This window comes from Haliotis cracherodii, unplaced genomic scaffold (genome assembly GCF_022045235.1).
Source record: "Haliotis cracherodii isolate W230 unplaced genomic scaffold, xgHalCrac1.p SCAF_26, whole genome shotgun sequence".
NCBI classification, from domain to species: Eukaryota; Metazoa; Mollusca; class Gastropoda; order Lepetellida; family Haliotidae; genus Haliotis; species Haliotis cracherodii.
Window position 1 is genome coordinate 3,226,009 of NW_027266282.1, and position 19,272 is coordinate 3,245,280.

General features: G+C 40.5%; 1 protein-coding gene across 1 annotated transcript in view; it reads right to left on the bottom strand.

Moving 5' to 3' along the window:
* The window catches only part of LOC139473028 (kinesin-like protein KIF14), a 38,940-nt gene extending 19,988 nt beyond the window's left edge, over positions 1-18,952 (bottom strand). Inside the window, exons 1-15 of the mRNA XM_071255536.1 lie at positions 17,788-18,952; positions 16,016-16,270; positions 13,139-13,229; positions 12,523-12,621; positions 11,118-11,201; positions 10,614-10,721; positions 9,912-10,028; positions 9,122-9,240; positions 7,159-7,257; positions 6,130-6,203; positions 3,498-3,639; positions 2,790-2,853; positions 2,231-2,415; positions 1,591-1,693; positions 1,019-1,056 (exon numbers count right to left, since the gene is read on the bottom strand). Of these exons, the coding sequence (XP_071111637.1) occupies positions 1,019-1,056; positions 1,591-1,693; positions 2,231-2,415; positions 2,790-2,853; positions 3,498-3,639; positions 6,130-6,203; positions 7,159-7,257; positions 9,122-9,240; positions 9,912-10,028; positions 10,614-10,721; positions 11,118-11,201; positions 12,523-12,621; positions 13,139-13,229; positions 16,016-16,270; positions 17,788-18,464 (2,255 nt within the window). The 5' untranslated portion in view covers positions 18,465-18,952. The remainder of the gene's footprint in view (positions 1-1,018; positions 1,057-1,590; positions 1,694-2,230; positions 2,416-2,789; positions 2,854-3,497; positions 3,640-6,129; positions 6,204-7,158; positions 7,258-9,121; positions 9,241-9,911; positions 10,029-10,613; positions 10,722-11,117; positions 11,202-12,522; positions 12,622-13,138; positions 13,230-16,015; positions 16,271-17,787) is intronic.
* Between the last annotated feature and the right edge of the window lie 320 nt (positions 18,953-19,272).

Consider the following 19,272-nt stretch of genomic DNA (forward strand, 5'->3'; position numbering starts at 1 on the left):
TAACAGTAGGACACAACACAGGTCATTATCACTAACAGTAGGATACGACACAGGTCATTATCACTAACAGTAGGACACGACTCAGGTCATTATCACTAACAGTAGGACACAACACAGGTCATTATCACTAACAGTAGGATACGACACAGGTCATTATCACTAACAGTAGGACACGACACAGGTCATTATCACTAACAGTAGGACACGACACAGGTCATTATCACTAACAGTAGGACACGACACAGGTCATTATCACTAACAGTAGGACACGACACAGGTCATTATCACTAACAGTAGGACACCACACAGGTCATCATCACTAACAGTAGGATACGACACAGGTCATTATCACTAACAGTAGGACACGACAGAGGTCATTATCACTAACAGTAGGACACGACACAGGTCATCATCACTAACAGTAGGACACAACACAGGTCATTATCACTAACAGTAGGACACGACTCAGGTCATTATCACTAACAGTAGGACACAACACAGGTCATTATCACTAACAGTAGGATACGACACAGGTCATTATCACTAACAGTAGGACACGACACAGGTCATTATCACTAACAGAAGGACAGGACACAGGTCATTATCACTAACAGTAGGACACGACAGAGGTCATTATCACTAACAGTAGGACACGACACAGGTCATTATCACTAACAGTAGGACACCACACAGGTCATCATCACTAACAGTAGGATACGACACAGGTCATTATCACTAACAGTAGGACACGACACAGGTCATCATCACTAACAGAAGGACACGACACAGGTCATTATCACTAACAGTAGGACACGACACAGGTCATTATCACTAACAGTAGGACACGACAAAGGTCATTATCACCAACAGTAGGACATGACACAGGTCATTATCACCAACAGTAGGACACGACACAGGTCATTATCATGAACAGGTAACAATTGCTGGCTAACATTGTGTTTCTAGTCCAGTATTTACAGTGGTGTACAAGGAGATATGAAGATGACATTCTACTCACCGGAAGTAGTGGTCACCGCCCAGGATCACCCGGTCAGCCTGAAGGTAAAACAAGTGGAGATGTATATATGGATGACAGTCGTAACATCACACATTGGCAGTCATCTGCCCACCAGTTGTATATATCATCACTGATATACATCACAGACACAACAGTCATCTGCCCACCAGTTGTATATATCATCACTGATATACATCACAGACACAACAGTCATCTGCCCACCATTTGTATATATCATCACTGATATACATCACAGACACAACAGTCATCTGCCCACCATTTGTATATATCATCACTGATAAACATCACAGACACAACTGTCATCTGCCCAAAAGATCACCAATATATATCATGTCATGTACTGCTTGTCTCCTACATGCACGCACACACGCACGCACGCACGCACGCACACACACACGCACGCACGCACACACGCACGCACACACACACGCACGCACACACACGCGCACGCACACACGCACGCACGCACACACGCACACACACACGCACGCACACACACACACACACACGCACAACTGTCCATCAAATCAACAAGACTGTGTCACACCTACATGATGTAGTATCGTGGGCTCAGAGATGAGGTTCCCGTTGACATAGGTTGGTGCGTCTCCGATGGGAGTAATGCTTATCACACCCTCGACGTTGTTGATGATGCTGAAAGAGACGTCCACATCAGTTTAAATTGTTTTGTTTCTATGAATATTACACACACTAAAACACATTTTGGTTTTTTACTCTTTCAAAAAACATCTAATTGATGCAATATCCTTATTGAAATAAATCCTTTTACTCCAAATGTTGAACCACAGACAACGAATCACTGATAAACAAGTTACAGTCTCACTTGATTTCCTTAACTTCTTCATTTCTTGATCACACCTATTTGATGTGTTGCACATGATCAAGACGTTGCACTTTGAGATGAGTTTTGAAAATTAAAATTAATCCCAGTCAGAAGTGATTGTCGTAAACAAGCACCCCATTGAGTTGTATATCATGTCTGCAACGACGCACCAGTGATTGCCGGCAATAAGCACCTTATTGAGTTGTATATCATGTTTGCAACAACACACCAGTGATTGTCGGCAATAAAGGCCCCAGTGAGTTGTATATCATGTTTGCAACAACACACCAGTGATTGTCTTAAACAAGCGCCCCACTGAGTTGTATATCATGTTTGCAACAACGCACCAGTGATTGTCGGCAATAAGGGCCCCATTGAGTTGTATATCATGCTTGGAAGTCTCGCTCATTCGTCCAACCCGCGTCTGCCCCTCCTTGATGACGTAGAGCAACATCTCCGACAGCTGTGGGTCTTCGTTCAGGTTCACCAGGTTGGGGAGCTTGTTGTCCACCTTCAGAGCAATGCCTGATTTCTGAAGTAAGGAAAGTGTCAGGTGTGCACCACAGAAGCTGCTTCAGTAATATTTCCGTGTACAATCAAGTGCAGGGTAATCATCAGCTTATGAACAATTCCATGATTGATGAGAAAATTTCAAAATTCTACCTTGTCTACAGAATTTATTTGTGAGGGGGGAAAATGTTGACTTTGCCTTTTTTGTCCAATCAAAACACCATTGATAAACTGCTCACAATATATATGTACAAATCGTTGAAACCATATGAACATATGATCATAAAATAACACAAGGAGCTTTTTGCAAATTTAAATGCGGATCTAAACGAATTACGAATCCATTTTATCAAGAAGCAGGCCTGCATTAGTTGTTTCTTTCAAACTCCAACTCACCTCCAACATCCGTCCTTCCGCGACCTTTTTCTCCTCGGACCTTCTCAGTCTCTCCTGCCATGACCTGAGAGAAGGAAGAGTGTGGTAGATGAATGATGACCAGTAGACACATTCAAACACACTCACTCACTCACTCACTCACTCACACACACACTTTTTGTCATGCTTACTTTCTCCCACTCTGACACTCACTCTCAATTTACTATATTTTGCCAGCCATTTCTAGGCATGGTAGCTAAATCTCACCCTCAGGCTTTCTCTCACAATCACTCATTCTTTTACAATCATTCTCACTCACTCCAAATCTCACACTTACAGTCAATCTCATTCTCACTTTCACTCACTCACTCATTCTTCACTTTATTTTGCCAGCCATTTCTAGTGAGTGAGTGAGTGAGTGAGTGAGTGAGTGAGTGAGTGAGTGAGTATGGTTTTACGATGCTTTTAGCCATATTCCAGCAATGTCACAGCAGCAGACACCAGAAATGGACTTCACACATTGTACCCATGTGGGAAATCAAACCCAGGTTTTCAGCATGACGAGCAAACACTTTGACCACAAGGCTACCCCACCACCCACCAGCCGTTTCTAGGTATAGTAGGTCATTAAGAGCCTGAATATTTGATCCTGATCCTGATCCTGATCAGAAACTTCCCCCACAAAACAAGAGACGGGTGTTAGTGACAGTGGACTGGTTGTGGCCTGACCTTGACATTTCATCCATCTCCCGCTCCTTCTCCATCAGCCTGTCCCGGAGGGTGGCGATCTCGATCAGGCTGGAGGTGTGGCTCTCGTCACAGACACTCCCTGCTGTCTTACCCCGCAACTTCTCAATCTCGGACCGCAGCTCTACAAACAAACATGGTCCTTGATCATCGTAACCATAGCATAAAGCAGTCATCAGAATCCCAGGTTCAAACACTTCATGCTACCATATTTACATCTATTTTAGATACAAACAAGACAAAAAGTGAGCAGGGCTCACTAATACCCCCAAATTCAACTTCAACATATTTTTAAGTTCAAAACAGGGAAAATGCAATAGTTTCTCAGAAAATCCAAATATTGAAAACAAACGTCACACTTCACCTCTCCTTTTGGTATAGGAACTCTACCCAAAATTGGAAAAGAATCCATGAAGTAGTTTTCAAGTCATGGGTCTCACAAACGTTCAAAACATAAAAAACATCATATTTTTTTCTGAAAATCCAAATTTTGAAATTAAACTTCGCACTGCACCTCTCCTATAAGTATAAAAGGTGTTTGTTTAGTTTGAAAAGAATCTATGCAATAGTTTTCAAGTTATAGGTGACACAAGAAAATGTCCTCGGACAGACAGGACGTAATTCCTCGGTATAACTATATACCCCTACCCTCTTAGGTTGGGAGTATGAAAATACCTGAGTGAACTGCCAGTTTTGAAAGTTATTCAAACAATTAGGCCTATCTGATACTGCTGCTATACCTAAGTTAAACAATTTGGAAGCAAAATTAACTGCTATTCTACTTTGTAGTCTTTTTATAATACACATAATCTCTGATAATGTTTACTTTTTTGATAGATCTGGCAACCAAATATTGTTTATTTTTCTTTCCATGAACATGGGTAAACCTTTCAACTAGTTTCAGTAACATGAAACAACTCCACAGAAGCTCATTATGTGACACTGTGAGAAGGGAAGTAACTCTTTGACTTGTCAATGTCATAAACACGTTTTCTTTCATTCCATAACTTGAGGTGTTCCACGTTCACCATAATGGTATTTATTAAGTGATATTTCTTGCAATTTTACATCAACCACCAACCATACAGTAGTGTTTGAGAGAAATCATAATGATTAAAAACATGCATAAACAAGTATTTGTCACAGAGTGACGAAATATCCCCCGCCTGTACACCATAGTACCAAATATGAAGACAATCCAGCGATTAGTTCTTGAGATATTGTGGCAACACCGTTTTCCAACTCCAAAAACAGATTTGCCTGCTGTGACCTTGAAAATGGGGTCAAGGTCACCAAATCTGACAGGTGTATGCGGTGTCTGTATATACACTATAGTTCCAAATATGAAGACAATCCAGCGATTAGTTCTTGAGATATCGCGGCAACACTGTTTTCTAACTCCAAAAGCAGATTTGCCTGCTGTGACCTTGAAAATGGGATCAAGGTGACCAAAACCGACTGGTGTCTGCGGAGTCTGTATATACACCATAGTTCCAAATATGAAGACAATCCAGAGATTAGTTCTTGAGATATTGCGGCAACACCGTTTTCCAACTCCAAAAGCAGATATGCCTGCTGTGACCTTGAAAATGGGGTCAAGGTCACCAAAACCGACTGGTGTCTGCGGAGTCTGTATATACACCATAGTTCCAAATATGAAGACAATCCAGAGATTAGTTCTTGAGATATTGAGGCAACACCGTTTTCCAACTCCAAAAGCAGATATGCCTGCTGTGACCTTGAAAATGGGGTCAAGGTCACCAAAACCGACTGGTGTCTGCGGAGTCTGTATATACACCATAGTTCCAAATATGAAGACATTCCAGAGATTAGTTCTTGAGATATTGCGGCAACACCGTTTTCCAACTCCAAAAGCAGATATGCCTGCTGTGACCTTGAAAATGGGGTCAAGGTCACCAAAACCAACTGGTGTCTGCGGAGTCTGTTACCTTGAAAATTAAGTTAATGTTACCTTGAAAATTAATTTAAGGTCACGAAAACCGACTGGTGTCTGCAGGGTCTGTATATACACCATAGTACCAAATATGAAGACAATCCAGAGATTAGTTCTTGAGATATCGCGGCAACACTGTTTTCCAACTCCAAAAGCAGATTTGCCTGCTGTGACCTTGAAAATGGGGTCAAGGTCACCAAAACTGACTGGTGTCTGCGGAGTCTGTATATACACCATAGTTACAAATATGAAGACAATCCAGAGATTAGTTCTTGAGATATTGCGGCAACACCGTTTTCCAACTCCAAAAGCAGATATGCCTGCTGTGACCTTGAAAATGGGGTCAAGGTCACCAAAACCGACTGGTGTCTGCAGAGTCTGTATATACACCATAGTTCCAAATATGAAGACAATCCAGTGTTTAGTTCTTGAGATATCGCGGCAACAAACAGGTGGGACGTACGGACGGACGTACGGTCGTGAATACTATATCCCCCGCTTCGCGCTTTCGCGCGGCGGGGGATAATAATAGAAGAAATGACTTGCATATCTACATGACCTACTAATACTATACAAGAAGGTGTATAAATTCAAGGGTAAGATGTTTTGACGATGTACCCTGTGGTCATCACGATCATCGTGTCTGTTTTCTCAACTCACCCCGGATAATCTTGGCCTTGGGGTCTTCATTGACACGCACGACATTCACGATGGATCGGGCTTGCTTGGCGTATCTGGGGAGACAAGTTGCAAAGAATCTGTTACTCAAAACAAGATCTCAGATAGAAATACAATATAAGTATGTATGTGACATAACAGTAGAGCTGTGGTGCTGGTCACAGATTCAGTGGAAGGATATAGTCTTGAGTTCCATCTGGAAGGCGATGATGTCACAGATTTTCTGTATTTCAATGCGAAATTCATTACATATTTCTTTCACATTATTCCAAGTAGTACCCGCCATGTTAGAAATATAGAACTGACTGACAATTTTGGTTCAAGAGTTCAAATTCAAACTGCACTGTTATGTTCCAGTGTTGTGTTCAGCTAACACTGACAGGAAATTAAAAGTGATTATTTCAGAACTAAATTATATTTTCAAAGTTTTTATGCAAAACTGTGTCTCATAACACGATTACATGTCAAAGATATGTTCCTATATAACCATGAATGAGTGAGTCAATATTTTGCGTCTGTACAGAAAAATGAATGGGAGTGTGTGGTAAAATCTGTTTGTGTGAAAAGCGTTGTTAATGGGATTGTCATGGCATCCATAATGTCATAATGGCATACCACTACCAGAGTGATGTCATGACATGCTAGAGAGACGTGATGGCATTCCAGAGTGACATCATGACATACCAGAATGATGTTTTGACATTCCAGAGTGATGTAATGACATACCAAAGTGACATTATGATATCCCAGAGTGACGTCATGACATTGCAGAGTGACGGTATGACATCCCAGACTGAAATCATGGCATTTCAGAGTGACATCATGACATTCCAGTGTGACGTCGTGATGTCATGAGATTTCAGATCTGTCGGCCAGGTTAAAATAAGTGGTTCATAGCATGAGCAGCAATCCACTACATTGGGCCATGGTGACCCACAAATAGTCAGGTCACACATTGTAAGAAATTGAAAACTGGAGACGTATTCTGCCGCATCTCATACTCAATCTGACCTGAGTGTGCTGAGTGTTTCCTCCGTATGGTGGTTTGCCGGGCTGATGGTGGCTATCATGGCCGTCTTTGAGTTGCCACCCAGACTCTCCTTCAGTAGCCTGCAGCAAAAGCCAGTGAGTGAGTGAGTGAGTGAGTGAGTGAACGAGTGAGTTTAAGAGAGTGACAGTGAGTGAGTGACAGAGTGAGTTTAAGAGAGAGTGACAGAGTGAGTGAGTAAAAGAGTTTAAAAGTGAATGCCATATGACAGCAGTCTGTAAATAATTGAATCTCAACCAGACAATCCAGTGACTGACATCATGAGCCAACCTTTTTGTGTTGGTTTGTTGTTTAACGCTGGACTCAGCAATATTCCAGCTATATGATGGCGGTCTGTAAATAATTGAGCCTAGACCAGACTTTCCAGTGAGAGACATCATGAGCATCAATCTTCGCAATTGGGATATGATGACATACATGAACGAAGTCAGCGAGTATGACCATCCCATCCCCTTAATCGACTCTTACAAAAAGCATGAATTACTGAAGACGAATTCTGACAAAGATATTCAAGGGTCAATGTGAGTGAGTGAACGTTTGAGTGAACGGGCGAGTCAGTTTGTAAGAGGATGGGTGAGTGGGCGAGTGACAAAGTGACAGAGTGAGTGAGTGAGTGATAGATAGAGTGGGTGACAGAGAGAGAGTGGGTTACAGTGAGTGAGTGAGTGACAGTGATTGATAGAGTGAATAAGTGACAGTGACTGAGTGAGTGTGAGTGATAGAATGGGTGAGTAGGTGAGTGAGTGAGTGAGTGAGTGAGAGTGAAAGAGTGGGTGAGTGAGTGAGTGAGTGAGTGAGTGAGTGAGTAATAGAGTGGGTGACAGAGAGAGAGTGGGTTACAGTGAGTGAGTGAGTGACAGTGATTGATAGAGTGAATAAGTGACAGTGACTGAGTGAGTGTGAGTGATAGAATGGGTGAGTAGGTGAGTGAGTGAGTGAGTGAGAGTGAAAGAGTGGGTGAGTGAGTGAGTGACTATGAACAGTATTTCTGTTATATTACATACAGCATGCCAGACTAATGTGGGAGGACAGCCTGAAGAGATCAGGGCTTGATTTAAGGAACTTGTTTCAACTTGCACGAAGTGCATGTTGACATGAAAACCTAGCTGCACCAGACAAAACCAGGTTGTACCCTGGTCCCATCCATTTATCAAAGTCGAAACCTAGATGCATAAACTAGTCTAAATACATAAAATCTCAGATCTCTTACTGTATCATGATTTGACATAAATTAAAGATGTATTGTTCTAAAACGAAAAAGGAGTGAGGTTTTACGCCACTTTTAGCAACATTCCAGCAACATCACGGTGGGGGACACCACAAATGGGCATGTCGGGAATCGAACCCGGGTCGTCGGCGTGACGAGCGAACGCTTTAACCACTAGGCTACCCGACCACCCAAACGTAAAAGGAACGTGCACATAATCTTGAAGTACCCACAGTTTGATGACAAGCCCAAGGAAGCATGACAAATTACACAAAACTCAGGGGTGAGTGGTGTAGGATGGTTGAGAGAGTTAAAACATGTTTGGGCTGAGCATGTTGAGTAAGGGTAAGTCAGACACAATATTGAATTTGTTTTTCATGCACTAGGTGCATGTAGACATAAATATTAGGTTGCACTTTTCACTAAAAGGTTCAATTGTGCATGAATCAAGCCCTGATAATAAAGAAAATCTTTGTAAAAGTTGCAGTTTTAATAACAAAAATATGAAGAAAAAAAACCCCTGAAATAATTCCAATAACAAAGTAAAATACAAACCAAAAAATGATGTTCAAAATGAAACAGCCCTTTTGTAAAACTTAGGGCCATTTCAACTGTACAAGAAGACAAAATGGCATGATCTCAGACAAGATGTGATACATGAGTTAGAGACATCTGTCGTCACACGTTGAGCTGTTGAGTCGACCAGCAGGTGTACTCACCATGTGAGCACGGAGTCTCGATACGGAATGTAGCGTTTCTTCTTGGAGGTGGACTGGTCTGACAGAAGGGAGATGACTTTGCCCAGAGTCATCAGAGACTTGTTGATGTTGGCTCCTTCCTAGCAGTCAATATATAAGCAGTGTGTCAAAGTTTACTGGCCCAAACTTATATTTTAACATTTTTCATATAGACTAGCTGATCTTACTAGGGCTTAAAAAAAGACCAAAAGAATTGGTTCTCAGGCAATGGCTTTTGAAAATATAGTGCGGGCAGGCGGCGTCTTTTTTTTTCATTTTGGTTGTTCAAACCAGTATTTGACCAAATAAACAGCTGTGCAGCCAAATAAACAGTTGTTTACAATCAACCTGGGAAATGGCCTCCAAACATAAAAACGTGTGGGAAACTTTATGATGAAACAGGAGCTGCCTGAGAACCAAGACTCTTGGGTTTTTTTAGCCTAGACCAGAAATTTGTTTACTTGACTCGGGCTTCTAGAGGCTAAAATCGCAGAGTATTTCAGTTCATTTCAAAGTTCACTTTAAATTTACCAAAATAGCATGTACTTGTATCACATGTATAGCACACAATATACCAGCTCAATGACAGTGGGCTGTAAGCAATCCAGTGATTGATATTGTGAACAAACATCCATGCTGGCTGACCAGCCTGAGATGCCAGCCTAAACTGAGGTTTTTTTGCCAAGATTCAGAAATATATTTCACTTCAGTGTCTTGGTGGAATTTGTAGTAAAACATTGTTATGCTTCCATCGAAATAGTTGTGCACCTACCCGGAGTCTCTCCCCGGAGGTCTGTGCTGCAGACTGTCTCTCACTGCCCGCCAGATCCACCAGGTTGATCTTGCTGTTGACAGAGCTGTCATGATCTTGTCCCTCCAGACGCTCCGTCTGCCAGAATATACTATCACATAAACACCCATCTTCCTGAGGGAAGGGAGCTAACTGACTATAAAAGTCCAGTTACCACCCTTGCTAAACTAGGCTGGAATTTCTGAGTTATGTTTTGACTGGACTAACGAGTCTATGCAGTCCAATCAAAATCATGTAATAAAATCAACATCTCGATCGTAAACTGCTGGATTTGCAAAACATTTGTATAGTCAACTATTTGTTTGCTGTTTAACGCCGCACTCGGCAATATTCCAGCTATATGACAGCAGTCTGTAAATAATCAAGTCTGGACCAGACAATCCAATGATTGACATCATAAGCATCCATCCATGCAACAGTCAGCGAGCCTGACCACCAGAGCCCTCACCTCTTACTGTTGCCTCTTTCAAGCATAGTCACCTGTTACGGCAAGCATGGGTCGCTGAAGACCATCTGTACCGGACCTTATTTCATTATATCCAACTTGATTCCAATATTACCATGGTTTCATTCCCTGTAAACATGGCCCAATATCAACCTCTGTGAACATGACAAAACCTGCATCAGGAATCAGGAACTAACTAGCCTGCTGCTGCAACTGACCCTGGTCTGCGTCATGACGATGGTGAAGACGGAGTGTGATCGGCTGCTCTTGTCATTCATCCCTGTGGCAGCTGTGGCTCTGTTTTTGTTTCCCAGTGTGATCCAGCCCTGGAATAAACAGTTTGTAGACCTAATGAGCAATAAGGGGTTTACGTTGTGCTGGTAATAGTACATGTCTGAGCTTTATTCCCTGCCACTGAGGTAGAACACAGTGCCCGTCTGCACTAATCCTCCATGGTGTCCATCCAATCACCTCAGTGTAATGTGAATGAATATTGCCTCAGGCCACTCCCCGTCGGGATCCGCCAGTGTCTCCTTGAGTGTCCATATTGTGGAAACAACAACAGAAAATCAAAAACCATTTCAGTCCGAGGCAAGTCCAGACCGATTCCACAGTGTAAGACCATCACGAAAGCTAAGGTAACAAAGTGATGAAAACACTTGGATGTTTGTAGGTCCTTGTCTACTTATTTGTAGACATAGTAAAGATCCTCAATAGCTTACCTTGACATCCTCAAAAGAGTTGACAACAAACGTGGACAGTCCTTCGACATACGGCCCTAGCACTGGATGTTCCCGTACCTTCAGCTGAAACATGCAGTCAGTGTCATTCTTAAATCAACTCACTGCAAGTAGATGTTCATGAAGGTCTGTCATAGCCACAGGAAAAGATGAAAGATAAAATTAGCATCAGTACACAGTAGTGTAACGTTACACCGATGTATCAGGGCATCACGATTTTTCTCTTATCGATACAAGTATCAATCAGTCACACACTAAGTAAAAAATATTGATGCAATGTTTGCTTTAATAATTGTAACACCAAACACCAAATAGTAGTGTAAATTAGTACTGAAAACATAAATATTTTCATCCTTTGTGCCATACTTGACACTGCCAAGTGTAAATTGTGCCAGGTATTTGCCCATCCTGTCTATGAAAAGATGGCTTACACTGTACGCACCAAGGACGAGGACATGCAAGTATCGTGATACGTATCGGATCATGAGAAAGGTATCGTGATACATATTAGATCGCACAGTTGGTGTATCATCCAAGCCCTACCAGTACACAGATCCAATCTCATTAAAATTGGATAAACATTTGACAGGAATTGACGTTGCATACGGGTAGTCATGGTAATATTTGGGAAGTACAGCCATACAATCTCGACCATATATTAGACATTCCAGAAAGTCCTTTTTTTCAGTTTTCAAATTTTTAATTGAGAAATTTGTCAACATATTTTTCAAGCGTAGTCCGAAATGAAAATCACCAGTTTGAAACTAGTTCCATAAAGCTCACGAGAGCTGCTTCCTGATTCGCTAATGTGGACTTCTTGTAAGTCATTTCACTGGTCAGTCAAAGTTCGCGAACAGAATGTCCTCAGATTTTGTTTAGCGGTAGTGAGAAATAAAATCTGATTTTAATGAGATTGTACAAAGATCTATATTATGGTCAAATGATAACTGTAATAGTCAAAGAACTTGTTTTGATAATAAAAAAAAAAAATTAACATGCTCAACATTGTATTCTTTAATATTAAAACATACTAATTCAGTGTGTGTTATGTGTAATTATATCCAGACCCTGTAGACAGTTAATAAGTAGTTATAACCAGTATTACACCTAACGAGTAAGTTAATCGGCTTTATCATGTTTATCGCTGATTAGAACAGTATTTCAATTATACCATGGCGTAGAAGCTGATGAAAGATTGAACAATTAATTTAAAACAAACATTTGATATCAAATAACCTTATTCGCCACAACTTATTATAGACACCCACGGACTGTCAGCTCCCACATGTGACACATGGCAGAAGTTGAGATATCCCCTCAGCTTCACATACACACACAGCCCTAGGCCAGACTAGCTTGGCACCTTGTTTCAGTGTGGTCAACTTACCGTGGGTTTCTTGCCACCTTTGTCTTTAGATGACATCAGCAGGTCATGAATCTTTTCATTGTAAATCTCAAAGAAGCTGATTTCAACACTGATTTTCACCTGAAATAAACAGATTTTGTCGAAGTGTATCAACATGATCAAGGGAGCATCAGGATCAATGTGTCATGGCAGCCCACGGAGTCTGGACATGCTGACGGATGATGTTACATTTTATACAATTAGATCAAACACAGGATTACCACAAATCATGCTAATCATCCTAATCCAGCGACTTGTGAATATCTGGAACAACTGGAAGGACCACATTTTACATAAATCACTATTAACCATGAATGTACAACATCAGCTATTTCCTTCTCATCTATCTTGTCAGGTCAGGTCTGTCAATATGTTCAAGCAGCAGTTCCCAGGACAGTTGAAGTGTAGGACAGGTATCTTCGTGTTAATCATCAGTGATAAGTTTTAATATTGTGTGCATATTGAATGATGATAGAACTGAGAATCTTACCTTGTCTTTATATATCGTGTGCATACTGAATGATGATAGAACTGAGAATCTTACCTTGTCTTTATATATCGCATGCATACAGAATGATGATAGAATTGAGAATCTTACCTTGTCTTTATCTCTGAAGTTTTCTGCTCGAGAAAAAAGCTCCTCACAGAAGCGGGGAATAATGCCTGTCTCCGAGCCATGGCCCATTATGCTGTGAAACAAAACACAAGCATTTACAGAGGTCAAAATATGTGGGGAGCCCAGGCATTAAGGTGGGGCATTAACCACAGCGGTCTGTAAATAATCAAATCTGGATCAGACAGTCCAGTGATTGACATCATGAACATCGATCTATACAACTGGGATACAATTATATGGATCAACCACGTCAGTGAGCCTGACCACCCGATCCCGTTAGTCATCTCTTACGACAAGGATGGGTTGCATAAGACCTGGTCTAACACAGATCTTCATGGGTTCCTACATTCTCCTTTGTGTCCAGTGGGACATATCTGTGCCTTGTTCATTGCAGTAGAGCTTATGTAGAGTCAAGTCTTATTAATCCTACACTCGTTAATCCAACAATCGGCCTTATCCGACACTAATGATGGGAGCCAATTAAATCAACGCTATTTAGACTCATTAATCCGACAGTCTCCCACTCCGACTCCGACACACCTAATTTGCAACAAATTACCGAAGTCACTCATTAATCAGTCTCGTTAATCCGACACAGTGATCAGCGTACTCCATGGTCAGCTGGTAGCTGCATATTACAAAGCTGCAGAGATAAACTTTGCTTAACAATAAACAATTAACATTGAATAATTCTTTAAATAAAGAAAACAGGATTAATCACATGTTTAGATTGATTACCTCAATCAGATACAAGTTCTCGCTATCGCCGAGGACATCCCATTACAGGTCACGTCAGAAGAACTTTTCGCGAACTATGACCGACGAACGTTGGTACTACTTAATTTTGTTTATCCGACATACTCGTTAATCCGACAGAATCATATGCAACCAGCCATGTCGGAGTAACGGGACTTGACTGTATATGTGATGCCTGCATTCCATCAGTAAATAAAGATCTGTACATGTGATCAGCTGAAGAAGCTACATCGGGTAACCACCTCATGTTGTTATACTATCGTCTTACCGTAACCATGGTATCAAATATCTTCATGCATATTTGAACACAAGAAAACAAACACTAATCAGGTTCTGGTGGTTTAGTTCGTGTAGTTTAAACAAACATGCAGCTGATCTGGAATGTGTGCAGCTGTGTGTGTATATGCCTATATCATTCATGGCACATCATCAATCATTTTGAGCATGTGGAGGATATTGCAGGTGCTTGCACAGAACTGCATTTGGAACCAAACAATTTCAGGAAATGAAAGGAATTATTGCTAGTCTGGGTATTTTACCATCTTCATGATCATATGTCTACATGGTTAATTTCAATTTATTTACAATATCCACTATTAAATATATCACTATAGTCATGATAGTATGATCATCATTCATGAGCCTTATAAATTATAATACTTCAACTATTGTTTATGTTGTTCTGAGCAGTGACTTCCCACAACTATTCATTTATGGAGTCACTGAATAATGCTGAATAAGCTTTAAATGAAAACGTTACTTTAATTAGTAAGTTTAATCATTAATCAAAATCTGCATGACCATGTTGACAAAGAGGATCTGTGCCAAAACCATTTTGAGTCTTCTGTCCAGAACTGGTCTCAAAGCATCTTGTTTTGTAATGTTGTGTGGCCCTATTTAACTTGCTTAATAATGTATTTCTGATGATTATTGTGGCAGTAGACTGAGGCTTTTGCAAACTATTGAGCTTATTATTATCATGATTATTGTGGCAAGCACTTGACACCTCCCGGAGCTCCACTGTGAGAAACTGGTTTGTTCAGTTGCCAACTTCCAGCATTAAACAACATTCTGGGGAATTATTCAATTCTGATTGGTCAATCAGAGGTATCAAATCACAATAAACCCCATCTGATTGAAACGGCCAATTTGACAGCCACATTATCACAGAAGCTAATATTCATAGATCAGTATCAGTCATTGTTAGTAGGCATATTTATACAAAATTACATTGTTCGAGGCACTTCTACACAGTATTTTCTAGAGGGTAGAAAGTTCCTAAAAGTAAAGAGAAGGGCAATTCAAGGCCTTCCTTTTACAACCTGACCAGCGTCTATCCACCTGCCCAGTGCGGACGGGATGCCTATCAGAAAACACCGACTTTTCTGCCTGTTTCCAACACTGATTCATGTATTCAGCATCAGGGCATACGGTATGCCTCATTAAAGCCATTCAACTGTGACAAATACTGGACATTCAAGAGTGCAGGAGTTTGGGAATAGGGCCATGCTATTATTTCTAGCTGCCACCACATAAGTTGACCATTGTATCACATATACTATTGACCAATTGTGTTGCCTTTCATGAGAGCAAAGCAAATCCTGTGTATCTCAAAATGACAGATATAATTTTTTGACTATTCATTGATCTTGTTTAGCTATTTCCTGATTTAGTCCTGATGAAGCAAGAAGTAGCTCTGAAACGTCATGACAATGAATAACTGAAGTTGCTATCCATAAAACGTGTCATGTATTCATGTTCTTCCAACTTCTAAATGCCTATCAAAGACTTGATTTAGTTCTGTACCTACTGATTTCTAGGTTAATCTTCGTGTTTCAATTTGAGAATTAACTTAGTAAAATTTAGTGTTAATATCTGGATCATTAGGACCATACTTCCTAGACCTGAAGAAATGTTACTAGACGCAGGATTCAGACAAGTGGTTTAACATTGTGTAACAAGTGAGGTTAAGTACAGGTCCGATGTTTACGTGTTTAGACATTCCACACTTCATCATGTTCTTGATTTCTTCTTTAAAATAATAAAATAAAATGTTTCAAATCATGAAATATTTTAACAATTTGTTTAAAAGTGGGTGCAAACCTATAGCTTTTCCCACTGCCAGTCTGTCCATAAGCAAACAGGCAGGTGTTGTAGCCCTCGAAGGCCTTGCCGAGGAGAGGCTGGGCCAGGCTGTCATAGACCGACTGCTGACTCGAGAACTCACTGTGGCCTCGCTCACATGACCAGAAGGAAAAGTCATATGCAAATCTGTAGGTCAAACCATTCTCTGCTGTCACTGTCGTTTCATTGCCATTCATCGACACAACTGTCTTGACATTTGGGTCCAATAATTCCCTGAAACATAATGAAAGTGGAGGAGATATGATGATGATGATGATGATGACGATGACGAAGATGATAATAATAATAATAATTCCATTAAAAAGCACCAGATTCCATTCACCAAGCTCATGCTCATGGCACTACATACACTGAGCAGGTTATGCTACAGTGAGGACAATACAAAGAGATGGCTGGGGATGAGGGGTGATGAATTTAGACTGATGTACATGATGTAGAACACCAGCATGAAAACAGCATCTTTTCTGTCGGTTGGGGGAAAACTTTGATTACTATCATTTCTGTGCAGTAATTATGCTTGAACATGTTGAAAGTCAGGGTGTCCTCATGACATTCACAAACGTAATGCTGAAGACTAAAGATGTAGGGGTCTCAGATTCAAATACCATGAATATCATAGGCATGATGGGAGAAGAACTAGAGGTGAGCATCGCCTGGTATCTTGCGACTATGGACATGATTAGCATCACGATAAGGACTGATGATACTTCTGGTATCATTTTACAACACATTAAATAGTAAGAAATGATGAAATCACTGAAATACAGCTCAAAAGCTTCTTTCTGGATACAATTACTTATTGTTATATCGGACACCTTAACAAAGTGTGTTCTGCCATGCTTACAGCAGTACAGGTGCATGGTCCTATGCTACTTCTGCCATTACCGGTGGTAACTCTATTAGTTCCTGTTCTACTTATAGTGTATCTCTTAAACTGACGATTCAAGTATCGCATGTACCTAAGTATCGACAATATCATATCGGTGAATCGTTACAGCCCTACCAAGAACCCATCTTAATCATGTTCATTTCAAACACAGCTGTGCGTTTACTTCATGTTACTTTCAGACTTTTTTCCTGTTATCATGGTTATGGTTATCATGTGTGTTTCTTTTTTTAACGCCGCACTCAGCAATATTCCAGCTATATGACATCAGTCTGTAAATAATCGAGGCTGGATCAGTCATTCCAGAGATTGATATCATGAGCATCAATCCACACAATTGGGATACGATGACATGCATTAAAACCAAGTCAGCAATCCTGATCACAAATCCCTTTAGTCGTTTCTTACAACAAGCATGGGCTGCTGAAGACTAATTCCAACACGGATCTCCACGATTATAATTAATAACATGAGATATAATGATCATCATCATCATGATTACTGACCACATAAATAATACTATAATAATCTCTACAGAGACAAGAGACTTAAATAATACTGATTTTGCTTTGATGGCACAAGGTTAGATTTTGTACTTCTTGGAACAAGGTTAGATTTTGTACAGAACAGAACATTCTTCTACCATTAGTCTTCATCTTCCTGACATGTGGTTAAAACTGTATCATGATGAAAAGCATCTGTACACATGTAAACATGTTCACTAACTTGAGGACATGTTGAATTTGACTTATTAATGCTGCAAATTAATGATGATCATTATAATTTAATTACTCTAATTTCGAAACTGTCAAATAATTAACTTGAGACACGCAAAAGCTCCTACCTTTGACTGAGGGGTCGGACACGTACGGCCACAGTGACACTCGTACAGCTATCTTCATCACTGTCGATATCACCAAGGTCATCATAACTCATGTCATATTTCCTAGGGGTTTCCATCTGTACAACTTTGTAACAGTCTGGTGTCCGAAATATACGGCTTTCCAGCGTATGACGTCTTGCAACTTTTGTTGGTGTCCGAAATGGATCTGTACATGGAGGCCCTAATTCAATGTCAAAGAGAGGCTTTTTAGGAGCCTCCTCTACTTTCTTCCCTTTTGGAGGCAGTGTTTCAACTTTCTTCTCTTTTGGAAGACATTCCTCTGGTTTCTTCATGATTTGATCCTTTGTATCTTCAAGACTTGAATCAGGAGTAGATGTGTCAATTGGCTGAGGTGGGTTATCCATGCCTTTGTTTTCTTTACCAATATTTAATCCAAGTTTTTCTGTAAACTTGGACACAAATCTTGACATAAGATTATTTTCCATTGGGGACAACGGGTGTATAGCTGCCTCAGGTTTAATCATCCCAGTAGACTGAGTGCCTCCTATAGAAGTTTCAACCGTTTCTTCATTGAATGTTACCCCTTTTGAGACAGCATTGGATGGAACATAGGGTAAAAGTCTCTTACTCTTACCCTTAGGCGTAGCCTTTTTCGGTGAATTTATCCTTCCTGACATATTTACTCACTCCGTGATTCCGTATCAAATTATCAAACCACAATGTATAAAATATCACGCCCTATGAAACACACCTCGCCGGGCAACATGACACAATCTAAAGATTTCAAGCGTACGTTTCGTTATTATTAATCCTGTGACACTGGTTGCACTGCAAGGAATGAACTGGGTCGGAATTAATCACACGCACCGGGATTACCTGTTAATCTCTCTCGGTAAAGAACAGTCACGGGCCACCAAATGTCAATGTCAACCTGTACCGATAGCAAATGAAATCTACAATAAAAGGTACAGTTTTCGCGCACACGCCAACGTTACTCACAAACATAGTCAATCACTGGAGATTTTTAGGTAGATCGCATGAATATCCAGTTCGTATAATCTTTCATCTTTTGATAATCCATTCGATCGTCGATCGTCAATACACAAACATAATCCACTTGATGACTTGTTTTGAAATTGCCTCGCCTTTGCGCCAGCTTTCGACCGATTCGAACAAGGGCGGTTCTGATTGGCTAGTATTTTTAGAAATAGACATTTTCGTTCGAAGCTTTTCTGAGTCACTAGAGGCCTCAGTCGAATCGCTACATTCGAAATATAATTTGAGGAAATATCTATACGCATTTGTGAACACTGGTGCTTCGGGCGCATGTTACATAGTTTTAAAACGTTCACTGATCTGTCATATAATTTTTTTGTTTAAATATTTGATACCAAAAATACTCCTATTATTTTATATGGAGCAGAGGTCTGGGATCATGCTGAATACAGAACTATTGAACTGGCCCATCTATATGCTTGTAAAAAA